Source organism: Delphinus delphis, chromosome 16 (assembly GCF_949987515.2).
Source record: "Delphinus delphis chromosome 16, mDelDel1.2, whole genome shotgun sequence".
Taxonomy (NCBI): Eukaryota; Metazoa; Chordata; class Mammalia; order Artiodactyla; family Delphinidae; genus Delphinus; species Delphinus delphis.
In genome coordinates this window covers 40,043,282-40,060,733 of record NC_082698.1, presented here as the reverse complement: position 1 = coordinate 40,060,733, position 17,452 = coordinate 40,043,282, and the positions used below count along the sequence as shown (strand labels likewise).

At 33.6% G+C, this 17,452-nt stretch overlaps 1 protein-coding gene across 1 annotated transcript in view; it reads right to left on the bottom strand.

Annotated features, from left to right (window-relative positions):
* The window catches only part of LOC132439843 (cGMP-dependent protein kinase 1), a 1,104,652-nt gene that overhangs the window by 96,452 nt on the left and 990,748 nt on the right, over positions 1 to 17,452 (bottom strand). Inside the window, exon 9 of the mRNA XM_060034572.1 lies at positions 7,430 to 7,504. Within this exon, the coding sequence (XP_059890555.1) occupies positions 7,430 to 7,504 (75 nt within the window). The remainder of the gene's footprint in view (positions 1 to 7,429; positions 7,505 to 17,452) is intronic.

The following is a 17,452-nucleotide window of genomic DNA, read 5'->3' as shown; positions in this document are numbered from 1 at the left end:
TATGGTTACCAAGGGGGAAAGGGAGGGAGGGATAAATTGGGAGATTGGGACTGACATATACACACTACTACGTATAAAACAGATAACTAATAAGAACCTACTGCATAGCACAGCAAATGCTACTCAATACTCTATAATGACCTATATAGGAAAAGAGTCTATAAAAGAGCGGATATATGTATATGTATAACTGATTCACTCTGCTGTACAGCAGAAACTAACACAATATTGTAAATCAACTATATTCCAATAAAAATTAATTTAAAAATTAAAAAAATATAACTTCACAAAGTGGTATAACCTTTACCCAGGGATATGGTCTGACTTCTTTGAAGTTCTGCTTTTGTCTATGAAACTTAAAAGGACCTGAGACCCTCTTGCTTAAACTCCCTCAATCTTATACTCTCTCCTTCTTTACTGGATTTAACATGTTCATCTCTCTCTCAATACTGATGATCCATAATCATCCACTACACATTTCTGGCTATTTTCCTTGAAATTTCTTCTAATTCTGTATAAGTTTATTGACTCTTACTTCTTCAAATCAGATTCATTTTCAATACATTTAGGGGACTTGATCCCTACCACTCCATCCTAAGATGAAAATGAACCAGTGGTTTGATAAATTCAATTGCCACTTGTTAATTAACACACTAGAACTCTCAACAACATACAATATCACGGTCTCCTCCTCCATTCTTGAAACACACTCCGTTTTTGTCTTCTGTGATGCCGTCTGGTTTTCCTTCTACTCTCTTCTCTCGTTTTCAGTCTTTGGCTGTGGATGTTTTTGTGTGAAATCCTTTCCTTTTCCCTGATTTTTACATGCTAAAGTTCCTCAAGAATCAATCCTCAGTGCCATACTCCTTTCATACACTGCTTTCTCTCTCATCCACATCTTTAATTACCACTTACCATCTAAATTCTCATTATTCTCACATAAATACCAACCTCTTCTCTGAGTTCCAGACCTGCCTAACCATGTCTCAAAATCACCTCATATTTAACCTGAGCAAAAATCAAGTCATGATTATTCCACTCTCCAAATCTGGCAACCATCCCTCTCTGTCTTCGTGAAAGCTACTGCCTGCCGCTGATTTCCAGACCAAACATCCTTGCATCATCCCTGACCTTTCTCCCCTTCATCGCCAATATCTATTTCCTTAAGGAGACCTATTGGCTTTGCCACCTAACTAGCTCTCAAATGCTTTTCTCTCCTCACACTGCTCTCGTTCTAGTCCTGTGTCTACCATCAGCTTTTACCAGGAAAATATTCTGGTTGTTCTCCTTGCTTTCACTTTTTCACTCCTCCAATCAGAGGAAAGAGTGTTTAATTATAAACCAACTCATCTCATTTGCTAGCTTACAAGCCTGAAGTGCTTTCTTTAACTCCTTAACATCTGATCTCCATCTTGTATATTCTAAGTCCCAGCCATATTGGTACCTTGGTTCCTTGAATATGTAATGTTGTCTCCTATCTTGGGGGCTTTGTACATGTACTTTTGTTTGTCTGTCTAGAATGCTATCTACACTTCCTTACCCAACTAATACCATCTAATTCTTTCCCAGTCAGTTCCAGCTAATTCTTCAAAATTCAGCTCAAATATAGTTAAAATGTTACTTCCTCAGGGAAATCTTCGCAGAATAATTAATGTGTCTCTCTCTCCTCCACTGGACCACAGGTACCATGAAGGCGAGGAGCATATCTGTTTTATTCATTGCTTTATATGTAGCATTTTGTAGGCACACAGAAAATATTTGTTAAATATATGAATGTATATGACAAATTGAATGAACATGAATGATGCTGTTACATCATGGGCTGCCGGATCATTGCAGGAAGTCTTTAAATCTATCTATCTATCTATCTATCTATCTATCTATTGATCTATCTATCTATCTATCAACCTACCTACCTACCTACCTATCTACCAAGTAATGTAGATTAAAAAACATGACCACACTCAGAGATTTACAGAGATTTTGCCATAAGAAAGAGTTCCTAATGGAAAACAATATAAGAATCAACTTAGATCATAAATAAATGCACTGATGAATCTATATTCATATAGCTGTTAGAGCTTCTCAACTGAAGGGCTTAGATATGAATCCCTTCAGCCTTCAGAGCAGTAGGATAGAATCTAGGGCAGCTGAGCCAATTGGTACCATATTCTATACCCATTTTCTATGAGTGTCATGACATAAAATAATTTGAAAATTGCTGTTAGATGGGAACAATTTAGAGGTTTTTTGTTGTTGTTTGGTGTTTTGTTTTTTTTTTTTGAAAAAGTGATCAGGAATTACTTTCAAAGGCACAGTAAATTGAATCAACAAGGGTACAAATTGAATCAGTCTGAAATACTAGGCTCCACTCATTGTGTTATCAGGTCCTCACCAAAATGATGTTTAAGAAGTATACATAATTGTATCATAAGTGTTTATAATATGATGGGTGCTAAACTGAAAAAAGCAGGATATAAAGTTGTAAATGACTATAAGTATAATTTTAAAACACAAAGATAGTTAATAGCAGTTGTACTTGATTTGTTTAGACTGTGATTTTTATTTTTTTAATCTATATCACTGTATTATTTCTATTAAAGTGAAAATATAAAACGTTTTAATTAAAAATAAACATCATTATAAATAAAACACTGACTTTAATTTGTTGTTTTGTTTCTCTGCTCTATATGACCCTAATCTCAGAATATAGCTGTGGTATATGTAAATCACATTATTGGAGAGCCACCTTTATATTAAAAATTCCTATGATTATAATAAATATAAATATAGTATATTTCAACTTAACTTGCTAATATATATAGGTTTTTTATTCAGAAAAAGAGATGTTTTGCCTATGACTGCTGAGTACAATATTCAACAATAAGAATGAAATGATACTATAACTTGAAAATATTTCATTTAAGAAGTACTCTGTGTTCATATATCAGAAATACTTAGAATGAAATAGAACATCTTCATTTTTCTATTTGATTTTCTGGATGGTTATTTATTTATGTTTTTTACAAGACAAGGTGTAAATATAGAGATAGGTCTCTCTACCAAAACAGTATTTTATCATACTAAGTATCATAATTTATTCTTAGAAGTAAATATTGAAAATCATCATGGAATTACACATCAGGCTCCCTACTAAACTGCAAGATCCTTACTATTGGAAAATATGTTTTCTATTTGCTATGCACACTGTAAAATACAACGCCTGACTCATCATGAGTAAATTTCTAAATATTTATTAAATGAATGAATACATAGTCTCTAAGGAAAATAATGTGTACGTTTCATCATATATGCTACTTTCTGCTCTAAATAAGGTTTAATGAGCCTTACCTTCCATCTAAGGTTGTCTCTTCTAATGTCTTTGTGGTTATAACTTCATATTTTAAAAAGAGAAGTCCTTAGTGGATAATTAGCAGCAATCAAGAGAAGCTTAAACATGTCATAAAGGTAAAGTTTCTGTCACGAATAGTTTTCTTTGTAGGAACTATATCTCGTGAGACAAGCTAAGGGCACATATCCTGCAGCAGAGCAGTTTTGAGAACCATTTCACTGGGATATTTCTTTCAAGTCAATCTTCTTGGACCAGCCATCCAAACTGAATGCTTGGTATGGTTTCTCTGAAAGGGATGGTCTGTTTTCTGCCATTGAAGCCTGGTTGTGCTAATAGCTAATAAGTTTCTTATGATTGAGTTTCTAAATGTCTCAACTGAATCGATTTTTAAAGTCAGTCCTACTTTTTTCTTTTTACTGCAAATAGGCATAGTCAATGAGGCAATACCAACAATTACTTCACGTGCATAAATAATATGATCATTATAGTTGGGTTTTAAAAAATATTAATCTTATCTTTAGTGGATTTTGCAAAATCAAGCGGACTTTGAAAAATAAAGCTCACACAGTGGAGCCAAATCATGACTTCAATTCTAAATGGTACAGAATTTGCGATCTGTATAGAAATTTAGAGGCATTAACAAAATTACCCAGGGAATTTAGATCAGAGGCCATTCCTGGATTTCCTGCAATGCTGGCAAAACTTATAAGTTCCTTAAATACAAAGTGAAGGCATAACGTACTTAAGGGGAAGAAATCCAACACAGAGAAAAGAGTGCTAACACAAATAGATGTTTAAATCTGTTAGTTCAACTAAAAAGTTTTCCCTGGGGAATAGTTTACAGTTTACCTACTCTGGGTGATAGGATCCCTAATTAAAAAGATGCTTTCAACTTCAGAAATCTTCAGATGTTCATTATTTATTAGAAAGCTATAAAATGCTAACAGTGTAGAAAGCATCACAACACCTGCTCCAGTATTTACTTATTTATTTAGCTATTTTGAGGAATAAAGTTTACATTATCAATCTCTCTGGAATTTAGATCAATGATCCTAGACTTTTTTTAATCAAGTTATTCCCATTTTCTAAATAATAATCAATATTAAGGTATGTGGGTTATGTACTCATTTGGATTTAGTATTAATTGAATAGAAAAATTCAAACTAATTTATCCTAGTTGATTTATATTCAAGTATAAATATAATGGCTAATTTGTAATCTATTAAATTTAATAGTTCAAATAACAATACTTAGATGTAGGTCATCATTTCATTGCCCGTTTTGTTCTTTAATCATAATTGAACTTTCTTTTAACTAAATGTTTCTATTTTTATAAAATTGATATTTATGGATATTTTCCAGTCTAGGTTTAATTTTACAACATTCTACTAAATTGAGACCAGTTTGCCTACATAAGATTAAAGACTCCTTGCCCAGATAAAATTAGTTTACATAATACATATGCAATAATTGTGTATAAATCAAACCATCTAGCAAACGCATTAGGGTATATTTCCAATGATTACTTCTACAAACAACACCATCCACTTTTTTTATAGCCCTTTATAATTTACCAAGTATTTTTACATATCACCATTAATTAAATCACAAAAATAATATTTCATAGATAAGATAATGATACTGAGAGACAGCTGTTAAGACATGACCAAAATCACTTGGTTGGAAATGACAGAGCCCGGAACAGAACTCGAGGCTTCTGGTCCTCATTCAGAATCATGTTTTTCATACTGATGGATTCTCTTCCAATGTGAAGAACTGTTGCCACACCTATCTTCTAAATTGTCTGAATCTGAATTTCAGTGTATTTGTTTTACTTCCTACCTTTAGTTGAAGCATGTGCAAGTGAACCCATAAATGCCCAGAATTCATGAGATACACACACAGTTTAACCTTTGTAAGGCCAACAGTACACTGAGAAGGATATAACTAATTCATAATTGCTTTCCTGCCACTGATCAATTTTAAGCCAGTGACTGGCCTCGACTTTGGGTAGAGTAAATAGGAGTTATACGAAAACTTTCATTAGAGAATCTGTCTAAAGTTTAACAGAGAAACAGAAATAGATCAAAGAATATTTTAGTTTAAAAGACCTTTGACTTTTCCAGTAACTCTACAAATATTTAAATAGTTGCTCAGGTAGATTCTAGACAAATTTTAAAGATTAGCACTAATTGTATATATAAAGACACATTTATATAAAGTGGTGTGTGTGTATATGTATATATACAAATATAAATACATATAAAACGACCCATAGTAACCTTAATTGAATATATAAACTCAAGAAAAACTTTGCTGCCATAAATTATAAATATGAGCTTTTATACTGCAAGAAAATGTTCCTCTAGGGATAATGTCTAATAATAAAAAAGTGTTAACTTTTAAAACTGATAAGGTACCTTAAATGGCCCCCCTCTACCATCTCAGGATGACTAGTGTAACTACCAGAAACTAAAGTCTAAACTTAGCATTAATATGTATTTTAACCTAATGTAGAAAATCAGAAAATTAATACCAATCAGCCACAGTACAGGCAATACTGAGGACTGTGTGGAGTTTGATGTTAAAACTGGCTTTGTGTAATTTCCTCCGCAAATCTTAGCAGAGGCACTGCTGGCATTTGACTACAGGATGTAAGTCTGTGTCCCTCCAAGGAACAGAGGAAACAAAAGCAAACTATATAGAGAAGAAAATGTGAATATCTTTATACAGCTTTGAAAATAATACAATTTTATCAGTCAAAATGAATAATAGTAATTAGTCAATTAGTACTAGCCCAAATTTTTAATCTTCATAGGCTCTCAAGGCAAAAGAAATTATTTTATTCCTTTTGTTTTTTAGGTGACTACAAGACCAACCAATCAAATTCTTCCCCTGCACTATCTACTTACTGATATTTGTTGATTTAATGCTTCAGGTATCCTGTATGATATCAAATACTAAATTGGTTTTACTTAAGTTACTTTCTTGGGAGAAAGAGGAGAATTAAATAGATTACACTTTTTAAAAAAAGTAACCTAACAATTTTGCAGAAAAAGCCAATCTCAAATTACTTCACATTTTTTGTTTAAAAAAAAGTTAAAGCTTTGTTTTAAAGTAAATTATTCTAGTAGATAAAAAGGTACTTTGTTATACAAAAATGACAATTAATGGCATATGTACTATCTCATATCATTATGATAACTTAGTGTCATTGAAATTGTGAACTAAAATTCATTTTATGGCAAGACAAGAAAATTCAAACAAAAATTTTACTCTGCCCTTTGGCCTCCTCTCTCCCCTCACTGTGCCTGTGTATCTGTATTATGCATCGACCAAACCTTCCCCATAGGCAGAAATATCTGCTGAACCAAAAAGAGCAACATTCTCCTAGCGTCAATAAGACAACTCCTTAATGATAACTTTCCTGCTTGAACTCATAAGGGGTCATATGACACTTAGATCTGGATTATGTCAATAATACATCATTTGATGTACAGCCCTCTGTCTCAAATAACTTGTTTAACTGTGCCTTGACTTCTAATAAGCAGAACAGTTCTCAGAGCTTTCTGAGCTGCTCTTCCCAGGTTATAATCCTCAAATTTGACTTGAATAAAATTTTCCACTTCTTTTTTAGATCCACTGATTAATTTTCATCGACAAAGTTCAATGTAAAGCAACGGTGTATTCACGAGAAAATATTTCCAGCGTTATTATTTTTCATACAATTTCACAAGCAACTGGTGAACACAGCCGCAATTCATTCAGAAAGTGTTTTCAGTGGAAGAAATAATGTGTTAACATTCAATTGTTTTACTGGATTTTAAACTAACCATTTTCCCTTGTGCAGATGATCTTCCTCACAAAATTAAGGTTTCATGTTCAAGGAGAGAGGTACTTACTAAGCAAGTATACTATGTAATAATTACCTTGAATAGCTTGCTTATTTTACTCTTAAGTAGCTACTTTCTTCCTGTCAGAGTGTAGAGCTTTAAGTCCAACAAAATATTTGATCGCATTTCTATTCAAAATTGTTTTTTGAAAATCAAAATTAAGACCCCCCAAAATTTCACTTACTTTGCTTTAGCTTCTGCATCTTCATATGCTTTATTAGAAACATCATCCAGTCCTCCAATCAAATGCTTGAAAGAGCTGTCGGAGGAAAAACACAGTGATTAGGATAAATCCTCTGCAAAACTGTGACAATGACAACCTAGTCAATGATATATTGAAACAATCTGAAAGGATCTAAATAAAAATGAATTCAAACATTTAATCTAGGTACATTATTAAGAAACTTATGTGATAATGATATAAATTGAGAGCAGGGACTTCTTTTAAAGTGCTGTGAGATTTTACGTTTTAATTTTAAACCTCTATAATGTTAATACATGCAAATGGCTTTGTGTGTTGTGAGTATTAAAAAACAAAATAGGCATGAAACATATAGCATGTTTGCTGATTTAAATTTAAATGTTGCTTTATCACTTTTACACACACTTTTTAAAAAAACCTATACAGAGGAACTTGACACTCTGCTGGGGGACCGGGGGGCTGGCTATAAGGGGACTGGAGTAGCTATGATCTCAGGCCCTTGGGTAATGATCTCATCTGAGGGTCAGGGTATCTAGAATGCTGGGCTAAATACACTAAGTATTTCTAATACAAAAAGGGACCATAAGAAAATGACTAGACAGAAAGCCAAGGAATCAAGAATTGTATTCTACAGAGTGTCAAGTTTTCTGTAATGAATTTATTAATGAAGGTCAAATGAATGAATGCAAATGAATGAGCAATAGGCAGCAGTCCTTATAAAATTTTCAAAAATATTATTAATGATAAAATAAATTGATAAATATAACCCCCATGATTGAGAATAGTTCAAATATGACTTTGGCCATTGTTCTTTATGTGGTAAAATTCCCCATTTCCCCACAGAATATCTTGGTTATTACTTAGAGAAAGTCTGCTTTTACTGAAACTCCTTAAGGCTAGATGAGTTGATATTGTAAAGTAAAATACAATATTTCTTTTATTATGAATAAAATGATAATATCTGGTTGATTTTTCTGTTTTCATAAATAACATGAAATTTAAGCACAGAGAGTTTATTTCTCCAAGATGACAGCTATTTAGTAGCATACCAGAATTATAATCCATATTCTCTGATACCCACTCTTGTCCTTTATAATACTTAGATATTTTTAATACAACCAAATCCAAACATTGTGAAAAGGCATTGACAGAGAGGAGCCAAAGAGCATTCAGTGGTAAAAACCAAAGAACAACAACCACTAAAACTTAGCGTTTCAAACACACTTGAATATATTAATAGATTGTGCTCTTAGACATTTAAAACACACAGTAATTTTGAGAATTCAAATAGTTAATAAAAATTCCTGTCTTCCTCCTAGTATCTACTTAAGTTAAGCAGATCAGTGTATTATCAAAGAATTAGAGAGCAAACTGATAACAAATTTGATAAAGATGGAGATTTTTTTACTTAAGAAAATCTGTTCATTCCACTAGGCTCAGTTAAAACCATGCAGATCACTTTTTGAAAATACAGTTTGAAATTTCTGTTAGTAAAGTATACAAATGGAAGAGCCTACATCTGGCCAATCTGTACAGAGTTTTAAAAGTAGAAACCGTCTAATCACAGCAATAAGTTTAAAATTAAGGTTAGCTTGATTGGGGGGAAAAAACTTTTTAGACCTGGTAATGAGCTGTTTATATTCCTTTTTTGTTAAATCTTAGTCATATCCATGATTTAAAAAGAATGAACAAAAGAAGTATTTGAAGTGAGACTTTTTCATATGTCTTCTTAAATGCCCTTGGTTTAAAATACAAATTTTCATGGGATAGGGAGGGTGGGAGGAAGGGAGACGCAAGAGGGAAGAGATATTGGAACATATGTATATATATAACTGATTCATTTTGTTGTAAAGCAGAAACTAACACACCATTGTAAAGCAATTATACTCCAATAAAGATGTTAAAAAAAAAAGAAAAGAAAAAGAAAAAAAAATACAAATTTTCTATGGGGTACTAATGATCCAATATTTATGATTTTTTTTTTACTACTAGATAAAAAAAAAATTAAGGGAAATTATATGTACTTACAAAAGGCCCCTATCTTGATATAAGAGAAAATTATTTTTGAAATAAATTCTCTCTAACTGAGGAAAACCCTTTTTATTTAATGTGCAATTGATTTTTTATTTTGGAAATATTTTTTAAACTGAGAGAAGAAATTAAAGACTTACTCATAGTCCTCTAACCACAAGTAACTAATAGGAACATCTTTATGTAATTCTTTTTTTTTTCTGCATAGCTTTATTGCTGTTGTTTATAGAGATGTAATCATAAAGTAGCTATGATTTATTATCTTGATTTTTAACTTACTCTTACATCATAAGTGAATACTTTTATTTTTTAAAACTCCATAAGCAATATTTTCACAGCCAAAGTAATAGGTCCTCACGTGTATACACATGATAGAATATCTACTTATCCATCTACACACACACACACAGACACGAACACACATACACGCTCACATACGCATACAGATGAAGGAGCGGGCATGGCAACTATCTATAAAAACATTTATATCTATACTCTCAATTAGAGATTAAACATATGGAATTTCTTTTTGAAATAAAAACATGCAGAATTATAATCTTGACTTTGGAATTGGAACCATATGTCCTTTATAAATAATCTTTATTTAGAAAGCAATCCTGGCTAAATCATTTTTTGAAACATGAAACAAATGTATTCTGCTAATATTCTGTTTCCTCAAACAATAAGTTAACCGGTATATTTAACTAGCAGTTTAAGAAAATGTAGCATTTTCAAGCAGTATTAATAAGTTCCAAATAACTGTGTCTATGTATCTCTGCACTGATCAGTGAATAATTTAGGACATCTTGATAAACATAATTGATGGTATTTCAGAATTTATCACTCCTGGTGCAAGTATGAACTAATTAGTATCTCATTTCTCCCTGTCACAGACACTCTGTAGGAACACCTGCCGTTTGTGTGGACCCACATCAAACAGACTTTTGACGAAGTATTACTATAGGTATCAGATGCCTTTTAAATATTTACTCAGGTCCTAGGACATTTCTTTACTACTAAAGGAGACGACTTTGGTGTTTCAATCAGAAGGGGATTATAACAAAAAGTTCTGAAAACATTAACAACTGAATGAGCAGAAACCATACCATTATTTATCAGTTATAACAAATATAGGAGACTAGAGGAAAATCATTAAATTCTCTTTTTAAACAAACTCACAATTCACGTATGAGTTATATTTTAGCACTCTAAAATAAAATAGCCAACTTCACGTATACTCAACATAATTCTGGAATAAATGTAGGGGACATGAATGAGCAAAAGACTTTAATTTAGGAAATTTCAACAGCAAAACTTATTGCAAACACACTAAGCATGAAGCACTCTTCTGCTACTTTTCTTGGGATATAAAATCAAACTTGAACAAGTCTTGACTGAATTTTTTAAGGAGGTGGATAACATGCTATTAGTTGAGTGTATTAAGGTAGAAAGAGAGCAAATGGAAAATCCCTCTTACGCTTAATGATTATAGTTTAAAAATACTTATAAGGAAGGGGTGGAAAAGGAAGAAGAAAGAAGGAATGACGGAAGGAGAGAAGGATGGATGGAGGAAGGGAGGGCAGAGGAAAAAAGAAAAGAAGGAGGGAGGGAGGGGGGAGAAATGATGACTTTCACATCAAGAATGGCTTTTATAGAAATTTTCCTTAAGTAACATCAGTTAACAGGGCAGCATTTCTCATTCCAGGAAATTTGTCTGTTTTAGAACATTATAGTGACAGTAACTCAGTGGGTAATAATTTCAGTTATTAAGATGTTTTCATTATTAAGCCAAAACATCCTTTTGAAGGGAGCTGATTACTCAGTGGTATGTCTTAAAAGTGTATAATTTTGTTCTTCAGTTGTGTTATGATGAGACTTCATCTAGAGAGAAACAGGCTATTATATTATTAGAAAGGCAGTTCAAATATCAGAGATCAGCATTATCATGGTGCTAAAAAACAACAGCTTTCATATTTCACTTTACAGTTTACAAAGCACTTTTTATATTCATAAATCATGAATGCAATAACAGAGTAGTCAATTTAGTCCTCATGATCTCCTACCCCCTATTAAACTGTACTGTTTAGGAATCTTACATAAAAATGTTTAAGATAGAATCTTTTCCAATTCAAAATAGGATGGGAGAAGATCTCAAAACTTATTTAGAACATTTTCTTTATTACATCCTTAAATAAGATGGTAATCTATTCTTAACAGTTAAAGATTATAAGTCAAAATAAGTCAAAAGTAAAATCTTAAATCAGAAAGTATTGCAAATACTTCAATAGTGCTAAGCAAAACATTTGTCAAGCATTATCTGAACTCTTACATTGCTCTTAATTTGACAGTGTATATGATTATAGTCCATTAGACTTTTTTAACATGAATCTTGGATAAATCCTTTAAAATATATTTATTAAAAGAAAATAGAAATTTAGTGTCCAAATTAGTTGGGACAGTTGTTACTTAGCTACGTCCAAGACTTTAGAGGCATCCATCATTATTTTGCTGCTTTTATTGAAAAAAATCTATTAATTCAGTTTGTGGCTTCAGGTAAAGGCTCTTGTGTTTGTTACATTATTTTTGTTTGATTGTTTTATTTTTAATTAGCAGTCATAATTATTGTGGTTTATACTACCAAGTGACATATGAATGCATTTCTTTAGAGGGAAAATGAGCCCCAAATACAATAAAACCAACCAATTTCTGTAATTTTTCAATTATCCACCCCTCCATCCATCCATCTGTTCATCCAGACACACATACATATTTATGCAATGCCTATAATCCATAAAGAACGACTCAAGCTACTGTGGGTCATACAACGAGAATAATATACCCCCTTACGGAATTTACAGCCTTATATTAGAGATGAGAAACAATTATAATACAAGGCAGGAGGTGAAGAATGGTTGAATACTTATCAGAAGGAAGGCTCTAGTGTCTATAAAAAGTACGTTATCTACTCAAAATTATATATGATAGTACTTTCAGAGAAAGCAGTGACAATTTTACGAGCAGTTTTCTTATCAGTATTTTTATTCTGTACATATGTTTATATTTGCAAGCAAAATTACACACATTAGTGTGTAATGTATAGTCCAAATTACACATTAATGTGTAATCCAAAACATAATTGATAAAGTGGAAACTTTGGAGAGAAGGGAATAGGCCTTTATCCAGAGAAGGCCTTCCCTGCTCATTTCCCAGGCTTTTTTTCACATTAGCTGGAGTAAACCAGCAGATGCCCAGATTATGTGTTTGTTTTGACCACTCATGCATGGTTGAGTTCTTAGCCAAATATAGGGTGTTGGGTTTGGCATATTCAATAATCTGAAATAAATCCTCTTTTTTTCTATTCCCCTTTGGTCCCAGCCACCATTCTCTCTCTTATGAATTATTAAAATTTCTTTTTTTTTTTACTGCCACTCTTGTCCTTATACAGTAGGCAGGGTAATCTTTTAAAAAAGTAAATCAGATCATGTCACTCCTCTATGACCTCTCTGACTGATTTCTTTCCTACTATGCGCCCTCTGACTTTATAACTTTTTTTAAATTACTTAATTCATTTATTTATTTATTTTTGGCTGCGTTGGGTCTTTGTTGCTGCGCGCAGGCTTCCCTCTAGTTGCAGAGAGCGGGGGCTACTCTTCATTGTGGTACGTGGGCTTCTCATTGTGGTGGTCTCTCGTTGAGGAGCACCGGCTCTAGGCGCACGGGGTTCAGTAGCTGTGGCACGTGGGCTCAGTAGTTGTGGCTCGCGGGCTCTAGAGCACAGGTTCAGTAGTTGTGGCGCACGGGTTTAGTTGCTCCGTGGCATGTGGGATCTTCCCAGACCAGGGCCCGAACCCATGTCCCCTGCATTGGCAGGCGGATTCTTAACCACTGTGCCACCAGGGAAGTCCCTCCCTCTGACTTAAGGATACATCAAGCTTGCATCTGCCTCAGGGTCTTCGACCTCTGCCTCGAATATTCTTTCTCTAGATCTTTGCATGGCTTTTTCTTAAAGCCATTCATGTCTCAGCTTAAGTGTGTCCTCTTCAGACAGGTCTTCCCTGACTAACCATAGCCAAGTAGCCTTTACTGCAAACCCTAACTGCTGTTACTCTCTGTCACTTTAACCCCTTTTATTTTTATATCAGCATTTATCACTTGTTAAAAACTACTTACTTTAAATATCTATTGTCTTTCCCACACTACAACTAGTTTCATGAGATCAGGGACCTAGTCTACCTTATTTATCAATAACTCTTTAGGAACTAGAATATTGCCTGGTGTATAATAGAAAGTTGAAACGAATTAATGGATAAGTGGGGGGGCTCATTCATTCATTTATTGTGTGACCAGGAGAAGACAAGAAAACAGTTAAGTTGTTTTGAAGCAAAGTTTTATATAAAATTCAAGGTTTACGAGTTGAGAATGTGTACCTCTTTGAGCATTTACCTATATGAATGATGAACTTTTAGGACAAAGTTTTAGTTAAAATGAACTCATCATCTAAATTTTGGGTCCTAATGAAGACATACATTGCTATAAATATGGGTTTGAAACACTTAGCGATTTATCATTGAACTATATATGGGACAGTAACTTAGCATAATTATTTTAGCCTATAATGGAATTTATATCCATGAATCCCAGTTGCAATTAAAGTGAAAGCAAGAATTTTAAAATGTAGCACAACTTTCATTTTCAATTAAAAGCAGAAGAGATTAGAATCAAGTCTCATATGGTAGTTTAGCCTTCTGAGTTATAGAGAAGAATATGCTTTTAAGTATAGACTGCAGTAGCATGCCAAATTCATAAGTTTCATTTCCTCCAGATATTCCTATTTTCAAAGCAGAATCTATGGTAACAATGGATACTTTGTCTATCCAATATTTTTTCAAGCATATTTACTTAGAAATAATTTGAAATTTATAAATTTATATATTTTAATCAAAATTGTCTAAAAATAAGTAGGCCATTTTATTAAAAATAAAAATCCATAGATGATATATTTTAGTTTATGTAGATATATCAGTTATATCAGATATCAGTTAAAACAATCTATATTTTTTGTAACTACTTAAAGACTGCCTCTAGAAAACTTTGGCTAAGAAAAGTGGCATGGGAACATAAAATATTATGAAAGTCACTGATTTTTTTTTAAGTAAATTGAAAATGAAATGCTAGGATGGCACAATAAATCTATCTCAGAATATCTTTTTAGTATACTTATTTATGCCTTGAAACTGAAACAAAGCCAACATTAGTCTCTAGCGTAACATTTTTACAAAAATCGGTCTGTCTGGATTTTTATTTCAGATCTATTCTGCTCTTTTTATTTCTTCTAAAAATCATTAGAAGCTAAGAAATAAATATATCCTTTAATGTCACAAATTAGTGATCGGAAAATCTTGTAATAACAAAAATATCAAGCAAGACATGAAAATGTTAACTAGCATGTGTCAGGAATTATACACACTATTTCATGTGAGTTTATCCTGTTTTACAGATAAAGCAACTGAGGTTAAGATAATTAAGTAATTACCCAAGGTTATATGACTAGTAAGTATCAGAATGAAATTTGAATGGAGGCAGACTGACTCTAATCCCCATAATACCAACTGTTACATCATTTTTATCTCCCACTATGGAAAGCTGAAGCCAGCTTTTGAAGCCAGCTCTCCTATCCCTTAAAGGCTAGAATTTGATATCAAATATCTGCTTTCTCTCACATCCTCCCTTTGTGGTCAATTCAGTTCTTTAAGACAACTAACTTTTATTTTAACAGATCATCTTATGTCTTCTATTGCATTATATCTATAGAAGTTCCACTTAGGAAACATATTAGTCAGCTAGGGATACCCCAGCAAAATACTACAGACTGTGTAAGCTTAACCACAGAAATCTATATTCTCACAGTTCTGGAGTCTGTGAGTCTAATATCAAGGTGCCAGCAGGGTGGGTTTCTGGTGGAGTCTTTCTTCCAGACTTACAGCCCCTTCTTACTGTGTCCTCACATGGCCTTTCCTCTGTGTGCACACCCTCCTGATGTGTCTTCCTCTAATTATAAAACACCAGTCCTTTCGGATTAGTCCCCCCACTCCCCCACCCCATGGCCTCATTTAACCTTGTTTACCTTGTAAAGGTCCTCTCTCCAAATACAGTCATACTGGGGGGTTAGGGCTTCAATATACAGATTTGGGAAATATTCAGTTCATAATAGAAAGTTTCATGAAGAAATCTTAACAGCAATTTAGAAGATGCATCTTCTTGTGTATCTGGGCTCTTTAAGAACATTTTTATTTGTAATTTTTGAGAAGTGCATAAAACTTAAATTCTTGGTTTCCATTTCTTACCCTGGACCTAAAGTATACTGACACTATCACTGTATTTCTCTCCCAGGGAAAGCAGCACCCCAACTTCTTTCTAAAGCAAATCCCGTCTTCATTACTCCTGATCACAAACCCTATCATTACTCTCCTCTGGACTCTTGCTCCATCAATTACAATGTTCTTATTGTTCCATTGTCTCCCTTTACACTTTTCCATCCTTTCAGTTTAGAATGGTCTCTCCAATCCTAAAACACAAAACTGTCCTTGTGACTCAACAGCCAATTTGAATAAACTTCATTTCCTATCTCTCAACCTCAGTTTTCATTTAATTCTCAACCTACTGCAACCTAGCATTCTGTTCCCATTTTTCTTTCACTCTTATTACAACTTTTCCCTCAAAGTTATCACTTATCTGCTGTTAATCCCAATGGTCCCTTTCCAGCTCCCATCCTCAGTGACCTACCTGAGAGTCATGGCCCTGCTGGCCTTCTCTGGTGGTAGCCATGAAACAGAAACTTGTGCCCGTGCGCTGAACTACTCTATTCTTTCCCCTGATTCTCCTCCTCTCCCTCTTCTATGCCACTTCTCAGCATATGTCACACACACACTTCTTCCTCTCCTATCCCTTAAAGGCAAGCAGTTACCCAAATTATGTCCTTCGCCCTCTTTTTCCACTCAATTGATTGACTTATTTTTCTTAAATATTTATTGTTTACGACATGTTCAGTCTTGTTTTTTACCGCCATCATCTCACTGAAATCTCACGACAACTCTATGAGGTAAGTACAATTAACCCTACTTTACAGAAGCTTTACAGCAGGTGTTCTCAAACTCAGCACTACTGATATTTTGGGTCAGAGAATTCTTTATTGTAGAGCCTTTCCTGTGCATTGTAGAATATTTGGCAGCTTCCCTCACCTTTACCCACTAGATATCCTTAGAAAACCCAATTGTGACAATTAAAAATGTCTCTAGACATTGTCGGTGTCTCCAGGTGGAGAAAAAGAAACGAGAGATGATGAGGCTTAGGGAGATTATGTAACTTGCCTGAGGCCACAGAGCTAGAAAAGGGGGTAAATCTGTGATTTGATCCCAGGTAGACTGATCTTTAATACAAGAGACCATAGTTCTTATGTAATATACTAATTACACTTTTCTTTAAGCTCTCTCAGAAAAAAAAATTTATTCTTAAGACTTTAGTTAGATCCCCAGGTCAAGGAATTTCAAATCTGTATCTCTATCCTTGAACTCTCCAGATCCATAGTGCCATCAGGTCACTCAGTGTCATATGCATATTTCACCAGCAACTCAAACTCAGCGGTATCTGCATTAACTACCTTCCATCAAGACTTGCAGCTAAGTTCCCTGTCTCCCTTAATGGCATTATCATTTAAACAGGGATGCAGGCTAGAAATCTTGGTGTTATGTAATACTCTTCACTTTTACCGAAGTTCATCAGGTCTATCTCTGTAAATCTCTCCTGAACTGGTTCCTCCCTGTCAATGCTACTTCCATTGCCTTATTCAGGCTGTTGACACACTTCCTTACCTCAAAAGCATCATACTTGGTTTCTCTGCCTCAGTCTTTCCCACTCTACTCTTTTAAAAAGATTCTTCCAACAGAATCTAGCTTGCCACTTAACACTTAATTTGTT